Raw genomic sequence first — 10,244 nt, forward strand, 5'->3', positions numbered from 1 at the left:
GCAGTGATTGCATTCACACACGCACGCACGCATGCACGCACGCACGCGCACGCACACACACACACACACACACACACACACACACACACACACACACACACACAGTCACACACACACACACACACACACACACACACACACGCAGAGCACATGAACATAGAGAATGTGTCTGATTAAAATAAAAAATAAAAAATTGCTTTGCATGCAGGCTATACAAACACAGCTAATTACTCTCTTTATGAAGAGTTATTCACAAACTAATTAGTCTCTTAAAACAAACGCGCTGGCCCCCGCAATTTTCAACTGCTTCTCTGGTGCATTCGAAGAATGTAGAAGAGACAGTCTGGCTTGAGATACTGTAATCTATGTATTATAATGTATACTAAAAGGGCTTTGACACATTCTAAACTTTCTGGCACTCATCGTATTGTCCTATATGGCAAATCACCTAGCTCTAAGCAGGTTAAGGTATAAAATATATATGGTGTATATATATATATATATATATATATGTGTGTGTGTGTGTGTGTGTGTGTGTGTGTGTGTGTGTGTGTGTGTGTGTGTGTGTGTGTGTGTGTGTGTGTGTGTTTATATATATTTATATTTATATATCATGTATTTATTTATTTATTTGTTTATTATTATTGCTATTCATATTTATATGAATTTGACCCATCAGATTACCCATGCTAAACTTGCTGGAACACATCTGCAGAAACAGACAGCATAGCCACTTCTGCTGCACTCCATAACACACATTCCACTTGCCCTTTGTGCACCTGTTGGCAGGCCGTCCCGTGAGCTGTCACTTAAAATACACGACCAGTTTCCACTCTAGCAGCAAACCAGACATCCACTTTGCCTGTGTTGCGCCCACAGACTTGCACACCTCAAAATAACTGAACCCCCTGAATCTCTGGGCTCAACTCTCTCCTCCAGCTCCCACATCACTGGTGCTCGAGCGGGACGTCACAAACGAGTGTGTTTAAGGGGCCCACAAGCTGCTCCAGTATCAAGCTCCCCTCTTGTCCTCCTCTCTCTCTCTCTCTCTCTCTCTCTCTCTCTCTCTCTTTCTCACTCGCCTCTTTATTTTTAGCCTTCAAACAACTGGTCTCCTAAAAATGGGCCTGTGCTGCACGAGCAGGGAGAGAGGGGCGCTGCTATGTACGGTATCCGGCCCCCAGTCCCTCACAGGCCTGACAGCACTGCTCTTTCCCCTTTGTTTTTGCTGGAGAGAGCGAGCGAAGGAGTGAGACACGGGCTTGCTGGGTCCTGTGCATGATTTCAGAAGGTGGATTTCTGAGGACAACTTAGGGACGCTTGAGGAAAGCTCCCATCGACGGACAAACTTCTACTTCTACACCCTTCTGCAGAATTTCGTACATTTCCAGACTCTTTCACAGGACTTCGCTGAGCCTTCCGACTGCACAGACCGACACATTGTTACTGAACCCCCACGTTCTGACTCTCGGGGGGGTGTGGTAGCTGTGTGGACCATGCGCTCCCTGTGGTTGTTCCTCCTCCCCTGCCTGAGCCTCGTGCCTGTGGCCCCGGCCGAGCAGGGCCTGGAGTTCCCTCACTATGACGGGCAAGACCGTGTCCTGGACATCAATGACAAGAACTACAGGAAGGCCTTGAAGAAGTATAGCATGCTGTGCCTGCTCTACCATGAGCCCATACCAGACACCAAGGAGCTGCAGAAACGACACCAGATGACCGAGCTGGTGCTGGAGGTAAGACGCGAGGTCGAGGAGGAGAAAGGCAACAGAAAGCAGAGAAGAGGGCAGATTGAAGGAATATAGCACAGAGGAAGTTGAGCAGGTGAAATGACAAAATATGGAAACTATGGAGAAAGAGGATGTAGTCGCCAAATGAGGGAGAGGAAATTGAGATGGAGAAAAGTGCAAGGGGGTGTGGTTTGGTAGGAGGTGCTAGGCTGGTGGGAGGAGTGGGGACTATAGTCTAGGGTGAGCAGGTCATCCCAGCCCATTAACCAGACCTCTATAACTGATTTACTGTACAGTAGCTGGAATTTAGTGCTCCAATAGTCAGAGAGCCCACTGGAGAGGTCAGTAACTCCAGAGTCTACATTTGACTTTGCCCCCCCCCCCTCCATTGAAGTTGACCCAGGCATTATCAGCATAGCATCTCAATGTCCCCATGACTCCACATGCATGTGTGTCTGTGTGTGTGTGTTTGCTCAAGGTCAATGCATGTGTAACCTACTGTATGTGTCTGCGTGTGTCTGTGTGTGTGTGTGTGTGTGTGTGTGTGTGTGTGTGTGTGTGTGTGTGTGTGTGTGTGTGTGTGTGTGTGTGTGTGTGTGTGTGTGTGTGTGTGTGTGTGTGTGTGTGTGTGTGTGTGTGTGTGTGTGCGCGCGCGTGCGTAGCAGTCCAGTGAGATGATGCAATGCTGTCAGTGAAGTTTATTTCTATCCGGCTAATTCACTGTGCATCTCCGTCCCATGGAAATGCAAGTCATTCTGCCTGTGGCTCTGTACTGGCTCTGTACTGCCTGCTCTGTACTGCCTGTGGCTCTGTACTGGCAGAAATAGGGCAGCTAAAGAGCTCATGTGAGCTGTAGCCTACATGAGAAGGGTACAAAGTGCCTTCTCCTTTGTGCTGCTTTTGCAGTGGATTTGTCCGACCAAAAAGAAAGCCGTTCGAATCGACTGTATTATCTTATGTTCAGGCTGAACTGGGCAAGTGGATATATACAGTATCTCTTAGTGACTTTTTGATCTCTTGACTGTCTCTTGTAAGAATGACTCCTGTACGTTAGGGCAGTGGTTCTCAAACTATTTATACAAATGTAGCCCCTTTCAGACATGTGTTCTGTTCAGCCATGTTGTCACCAGCACAAAGCATTTTGGGGGAGGGGAAAAAGGAAAATGACTATAAAGTATGTTATTTGGCAGAGTAAACATGAACATTAAATGGGTCGGTCAATTAATTTTGTAATTCCATTTAGTGAGAAACTTCTTTTCCTGGCTCTTTTCTTTGCTTCGTTTTGATCATTGCAGAAAAGAATGTTTTGCATAAAATGTATGCAAAACATTCTTTTAACATTCTTTATGTTCTTTATGTTATGTTCATAACATTCTTTATGCACCTATTTAATATGTGCATTCAAAGGGTAGTATGTATTAAGGTAGTTATTATTATTTTACAATTCTTCATAAGCAATATAAAAAAAACGGCAACATATTTTTAGAAATTTCCGAGTCCCTCTGTGCAGTCCTTCAAAGTACCCCCTTTTGAGAAACACTGCGTTAGGCAACAGCATGCCCTGTGCCCAGTCTCATGTTACACACGGCTCATGGGTTGAAGGTAACCTGAGCCCAGTCCTGATAATAGCGTCACTTATTTCACACAGAGCACCAGGTGAGCCCCGTTAGCTAGAGCTGCATGGCCACCACTGTAACCATGTACAAAATTAACTTCCGATGGTTACATAGTAGTTACTGTATATACAAATAATGACCACTCTACTGTACATCCTATCTGAGGTTTGTTCACTCCCTGTCCCAAAAATCACAACTTCACTTGCTCTGCATTTGTCACAGTGCATTCAAGAAGGCTGATTGGTCATGGTGACAAACAGCAGACAAACCGGCCTGTTCCATTTGTGGTAGGACCAACATCCAAATGTCAGCCAGCTCACCTAACCCACAGCACAATGGCTAGGCCAATAATGTAGTGCATTGGTTATATATAGAGCCAGGCAGATTGGATTATGTAACTGTCTCTACGGCCCCCAGGCTCTTCTGTTCTCTGGGCTGTTATCTTGTCAAAAAACCCTCTGTTCATACTCCGCTCGGCCCCTCTGTCTGTGGCCTTGCCAATTTAGGGACATTCATTACATGTCGTGCGTGTGTGCATGACACGTGTATTTCAGATTTGACTAGATCAATTCTAACTAATCTAGCCTAGGTATGTGCTTGTTTTCAATGTTGTCATCAATGCCACAATCAACCAAGACGTTATGCAACACTGCAATCAAGTACGTACCCATTCACTATTCTCACAAATGTCCACAGACATATAAGCACCTGGCCAAGTCAAAATGACGTCTGTAGGAGTTCCCGCTACAATACTGTACGTCACCGACCAGCGCCACATTTTTGCCATGATGACACACACACACACACACGCACGCACGCACGCACGCACGCACGCACGCACGCACACACACGCACACACACACACACACACACACACACACACACACACACACACACACACACACACACACACACAGACTCACAAGGTGAAAACAATACCAGCCGATGCATGCTGGTAACAATGCATTGCTTCTCCTCATTTCGTTTTTCAAAATCTTTTTCTTTTCTTTCTGCAGCTGGTAGCCCAGGTCATGGAGGAGAAAGGCATCGGGTTTGGAATGGTCGACTCCCACAAAGACACCAAGGTGGCAAAAAAACTGGGTGAGTGAGCAACAAGACAAGAAGATTATTGATGACATCAGAATCGTTATTTAGACTTAAAGTCAGTCTTAACTCAGCGTTAGTAAAGTGTGCGTGTGTGTGTGTGTGTGTGTGTGTGTGTGTGTGTGTGTGTGTGTGTGTGTGTGTGTGTGTAATAATATCCATATAAATGGTGTGTCATTTCCCTTGACCATAGGCCTGGAGGAGGAGGGCAGCGTGTATGTCTTCAAGGCCGACCGAGTGATCGAGTTCGACGGCTTGCTCTCCGCTAACACCCTGGCGGAGTTCTTGCTGGACGTAAGTGGACTGATTTTTAGGGTCAGATTCCCAGCTGCTAGGATCAATCAACACCAGTTACACCCAGTCACCCCCAGTGCTCTCCTCTCCTCCTCACACGTTTCGCCATGGCCTTCTCTCTGTCTGTAGCTGTTGGACGAGCCAGTGGAGGTGATAGGGAACGCTCTGGAGCTGAGGGCCTTTGATAGGATGGAGGAGGACATCCGCCTCATTGGCTACTTCAAGAGCGAGGACTCTGAGCGTGAGTGTGTGAGGCTGTGAGCATGAGAGAGGGCTGAGTGTGTGAGGACAACGTGGGGGAAATGGGTTTGTTACTTATAGATGGTTCCGTGACGAGCTCTGCATGGACCGGCCCCTTCATGACACTTTAACCCCCTCATCTCCAAGGATTTACAGAGCCATTTTTAACACTCGCTGCGCACACAGCTGTCCATGCCTCGTCCGCTCTCACATCCTGTCTAAGGCCTGAGTCTAGAGCATAGTTCAATTACGATGACGAGCACCTCGGACCAACTGTGGGAGCATGAACCAGGGGTCAGAGGTCAGCTATTCCAGTTCCCTGATGTGTCGTCGATGTCTTCTCGGCCGAGGCCTAAGAAATAACACGTGTGCTAAATAACGGTTATGTTAAAAGCAATACAAGCGTACAAAACAAACTCTATTGCTTAAAAGAAAGTAGTAGAAACAGATTATGATGCATGAATTATGAAAAATTATGTTTTAATTACATTTCTGACCCCACCCCTCCACAAACTCTTCTCTTCCTCATGCCTTTCCTCTCTTTTTATCCTTAGACTACCATGAATTCAAAGAAGCTGCGGAGCAGTTCCAGCCATACATTAAATTCTTTGCCACTTTTGAGAAATCTGTGAGTAACATAACATTTAGTAAAAAAGAACAAGAAAAAAGAGATTATTATTATTTTTAGATAAGTAAAGACCTGTCACTGTCTCTTGAGTGAGCTCTGTTTGGTCTTTCAGGTGGCTAAAGAGCTGACACTGAAGATGAACGAGGTGGACTTCTATGAGCCGTTCATGGAGGAGCCCGTCACCATCCCAGGCAAGCCGCACTCCGAGGAGGAACTGGTGGAATTCATAACTGAACACAGACGGTAAAGAAAGAGCAATATGGTACTACACAAACCATAACGTATGTAACGTAATGTATCTGATCCTCTTCATTGTGATTTTTTTTTAACGGAATGAATGTCTTGAGGACTAATGGTCTGCACATAGCATCCATGAAGTTGAGGTGTGATGCAATTCTCTTTTCTGTGTTCTATCAGACCAACTCTGAGAAAGTTGCGTGCAGAAGACATGTTTGAGACGTGGGTGAGTGAGGCTTGTTCGGTTGCAGGGCCGACATCAACAACACTCTAAATGTAGTTTTCTTGAGGAGCGCTGGGTCCATACTAGACATTCACAGTAACACAGCATTTCTATTTCTCAGGAGGATGATATCGAAGGGATCCACATCGTGGCTTTTGCAGAGGAGGAGGATCCTGGTGAGAGCAACAGCGTGAGCCTGCATCACAAAATACATCCGATCGGTGCTTGATGGTTATTGAAAGGGCAGCAGAACACATGATGAGCATTATTGCTCTAGACACCACACTTGCAGGGCTAACTCTTGTGTCCTGATGTCTTGGTTTCTCCCAGATGGTTATGAGTTCTTGGAGATCCTGAAGGAGGTGGCCCGAGACAACACCCATCTCCCGGACCTCAGCATCGTCTGGATCGACCCCGATGACTTCCCCCTGGTGAGCCATGACACCGCCACACACACACAGACAGAAGGGCAGACAGGAAAGCTGTAGTTTCTTAAAACAGACTGTTTCATCTACATCCGGCGAATGCAGCTATACACAGTCTGTACGTTACACCCCCAGAACATGCACAAGGAAGTTGGGAAAAAAACCTTCAGACAGGAAAGAAGTTTGACGGAATCCGACCAATCACGACACGTGTGTCCACGAAAAATGTGGCATATTGGATTCTGATTGGACTAATGAGCGGAAAACCCGCCTTTCTACTTCCCATTCCGGTTGGTGCATGATTCTCCCCCACAAAGTACAGACGGTATGGTGGAAGCATTTGAAAATTGCGGAAGCCAACTCGTCTGTTCTAAGAGACTAGGAAAGCTGTGAAACATTAAACCAAAGATGTGGATAGATACTCAGCTCTGTAGACTTGACTTATTCCTGTAAGCTCATAAATGGAGCATAGGGCCGCAACCACATTATGCCACCGGACTCGGTTCTGGGCAGTCTTATTCAGCTGGGCCCTCGTCAGCCCGGTCGTCTTTGCCTCGCTCTCGACTGATCTTCTTCAGGTCTGCTTTGGCCTCCCAACTTTTCTCTTCCACTGTGGATTCCAGTTCAGTGCTCGCCTTGTGGCATTGTCAGCTGGTTTGCGTAGGGTGTGTCCAATCCACCCTCACCCTTCTTCACATCATAGCTGATGGGGTTCTGGTTTGTTCTCTCCCACAGGTTGGTGTTGGAGATCTTCTCAGGCCACCTGATGTTCATGATGTGTCTCAGGCATCTGTTTACACGGCTCAGTAGCCAGAGGTCTAATGCGCTGCTCTCTCTAACCCCCCTCAGCTGATCCCCTACTGGGAGAAGACCTTCAAGGTGGACCTGTTCAGACCACAGATTGGAGTCGTCAATGTTACCGATGTAAGTCCATGTCAGCCTTAAAACCCATATGGACAGAATAGTGTGTTGGATCCTTCCTGACCTCATTTGACCTTTCTGTCTGTGTCTCTTGGTGCGCAGGCTGACAGTGTGTGGATGGAGATTGACGATGAGGAGGACTTGCCCTCCGCCCAGGAGCTTGAGGACTGGATTGAAGATGTGCTGTCTGGGAAAGTCAACACTGAGGACGACGATGACGACGACGATGATGACGACGATGACGATGACGATGATGATGATGACGATGATGATGATGATGATGATGACAATGACAAGGATGACGATGACACTGATGATGATGATGATGATGATGATGATGATGATGATGAAGATGACGACGATGATGACAACGACGATGACGATGAATAATAATACATAGACTGTGAATTGTAAATCTTTATCACCTGTATATCTTCACTCTGAGTTCAGGCTGAGTGGATCAGATCTGGACTTGACTTCAGTGAAACTACTGGGTCAGGTTGAAATAGTGTTTACTTTTCACTCGGAAATAAAACGGCATTTGTATTGGATGGTGTGCAAACTAATAATAAGTCTATTTAACAAGCAACATTGTAATTTTACAACCGTGATTTAAAAAATCGTGGAATGGGTTTTAAGATTCATAAGAAAAATACATTTGAAAATATATGTACTGTATATATTTAAGACAGTAGAGGTGTCTGGACCAGACATTTACTTAACAACACAGTGTAAATGTGTAATAAAGATGTCAGATGAATGTATTGATAATGTTAGAATTGCCGAAATTATCTTTGTCACTGAAGAACTTCTCTGTCTTCCTTTAATCCGATATACTGTGAAGGCTCAAGTCTCTAGACTAGTGGGAGAAAGGAAGAAAGAAAGGAAGAGAGAATTTACCCCAACGTGGAATGGCAAGTCGACTGAAACTTGAATACCAAAAGCAGCACTTTCTAAGCTTTAGTTCTTTTATTTGATAGTCAGATTACATCAGTTAATTACTGCAGCTCATTGACCTCAATATCAATAAAGCAAACCGGGTGGTATTTGTGTGTTTCCCTTTAATTTTGCTTCTGTTTCACATCCTCTGATCAGGTAACGCTAAGATTAAATGTTCATTTTACCTAGATGGAGTAGGTCTAGGATGCCCTGGGGGTTTGCAGCTTTGAAATCACTACAGGGACTCGCTGACAATTTCCATTTCCACAGCAGACCTAAAGGATAAGTTCACCCAAAAATGAAAATTCAATCATTATCTACTCTCCCCTATGCCGAAGGAAGGACAGGGGAAGTTTTTTATTTGTGGAGTTTCACAGCAAAAAACTGTTGCAGAATTCTCCTATACAACTGAAGTGAATGGTGACCAACTTTCAAACATAACAAACAACAGAAAAAAAAACAAAATGGCGTAATCCGAGTCTCCGCAAGCCCTGAGATGCCAAGTTGACTTGAAAATACATCATGGAGTACCGCAGGGATGAGTCCAGAAGACCTGGATGTTAGCACTTCCGGCACTTATGTGTAAAAGTGAATGGGATAGTAGCTGTCCACCATCTCCTTGCATTCTGCAGTCAAGCCCTGCATGGTCAGGGATGAGCTGGCAAGCCTTTTCCAGGTACCCAAGTAGGCTATCTCATACTCAGCAGCATTGTCCTTCAACAGCTGTTCCAGCACAGTCAACACCTCCTTACACAGGTCACATGGCACAGATTTCATCTGGGGCTTGTTCCAGATGCTCTGCTGGCACTCAGTGACTCATGGCTCAGCAGAGGGATGCTGTCTTGACATTCTGACACCAGTAGGGGGGGCCATAAGCACACTGCTCAGATCCCAGCAGAGGGATTGCTAATAGCTGAAGACACGAAAAGCAGAGCTAGAAGCAGCATGATGCCGTTGTTTTGGACTCTGTACTAGCTGTGTCTCTGCCGGTGTGGTGTGAGCATTGAGATAAACCGTTGCTTTGATCACCTCTAAACATTGCCAAAACACTTTTCAGGGGGTCTGGCATGAAACTGGCGTGGGGGGGGAACAAAAAAATAAGGATAAAAATGTGCCCATAGGGGGCGCTACGGCAATGTTTTAGATTTTAAATGGCCTAACTTGCACACTGTTGCTCCGATCGCCTCCAAACTTTGCCGAAACACACTGGCATGAATCTGGCATGGGGACAGGGGGAGAATAATTGCTCCCATAGCAGGCGCTACTGTATGGCAATGTTTTAAATTTTAAATGGCAATAACTTGCACACCATCTCACTGCGATTGCCTCCAAACTAGGGGAGTGCACTTAGGAGGACCTGACAGAGTGGAGGGCCGAATTTCATGAAATTTGGACAGCGCCACCTACTGGCAACACAAATAGCTGTTTATCTTGACAACCGTTTATCTGATGGACTTCAATCTTGGGGAATGCGCTGCCGGGAACCCGACAGAGTGCGGTGCCCAATTTTGGACACTCACACAGTCATAGCACCAACTACTGTACTGGCAACACAAAAAGCCGTTTATCGCAAGAATTGTTCATCCGATCGACTTCAAACTTGGGGAGTGCGCTGCCGGGAACCTGAGAGAGTGCAGCGCGCAATTTTGGACATGTGCATAGTCATAGCGCCACCTACTGGCAATGCAAAAAGCGGTTAATCTCGAGAACCATTCATCCGATTGACTTCAAACTTGGGGAGAGCGCTGTTGGGAACTGCGGTGCCCAATTTCGGACCTGTGCATAGTCATAGCGCCACCTACTGGCAACACAAATGCAGTTTATCTTGAGAACCGCTCATCCGATCGACTTCAACCTTGGGCAGTGCGCTGCCAGGAACCTGATGGAGTG

General features: G+C 46.0%; 1 protein-coding gene across 1 annotated transcript; it reads left to right on the forward strand.

The window, feature by feature from the left end:
• The first annotated feature begins 1,361 nt into the window (after nucleotides 1-1,361).
• casq2 (calsequestrin 2) lies at nucleotides 1,362-8,017 on the forward strand. The gene is made up of 11 exons (XM_083638781.1): nucleotides 1,362-1,733; nucleotides 4,360-4,444; nucleotides 4,641-4,741; nucleotides 4,871-4,982; nucleotides 5,536-5,609; nucleotides 5,722-5,852; nucleotides 6,027-6,072; nucleotides 6,191-6,245; nucleotides 6,400-6,500; nucleotides 7,344-7,418; nucleotides 7,518-8,017. The coding sequence occupies exons 1-11, from the start codon at nucleotides 1,497-1,499 to the stop codon at nucleotides 7,803-7,805; spliced, it is 1,305 nt and encodes a 434-aa protein (XP_083494907.1). The 5' UTR covers nucleotides 1,362-1,496; the 3' UTR covers nucleotides 7,806-8,017.
• The last annotated feature ends 2,227 nt before the right edge of the window (nucleotides 8,018-10,244 follow it).

This window comes from Poromitra crassiceps (assembly GCF_964638095.1).
Source record: "Poromitra crassiceps genome assembly, chromosome: 6".
Classification (NCBI taxonomy): domain Eukaryota; kingdom Metazoa; phylum Chordata; class Actinopteri; order Beryciformes; family Melamphaidae; genus Poromitra; species Poromitra crassiceps.

Excerpts from the sequence above, each read along its gene's own strand:
- casq2 (XM_083638781.1), top strand. The coding sequence starts at position 1,497 with ATGCGCTCCCTGTGGTTGTTCCTCCTCCCCTGCCTGAGCCTCGTGCCT. Across the intron at positions 1,734-4,359 it reads TGACCGAGCTGGTGCTGGAG|CTGGTAGCCCAGGTCATGGA; the intron begins GTAAGACGCGAG and ends TTCTTTCTGCAG. Across the intron at positions 4,445-4,640 it reads CAAGGTGGCAAAAAAACTGG|GCCTGGAGGAGGAGGGCAGC; the intron begins GTGAGTGAGCAA and ends CCTTGACCATAG.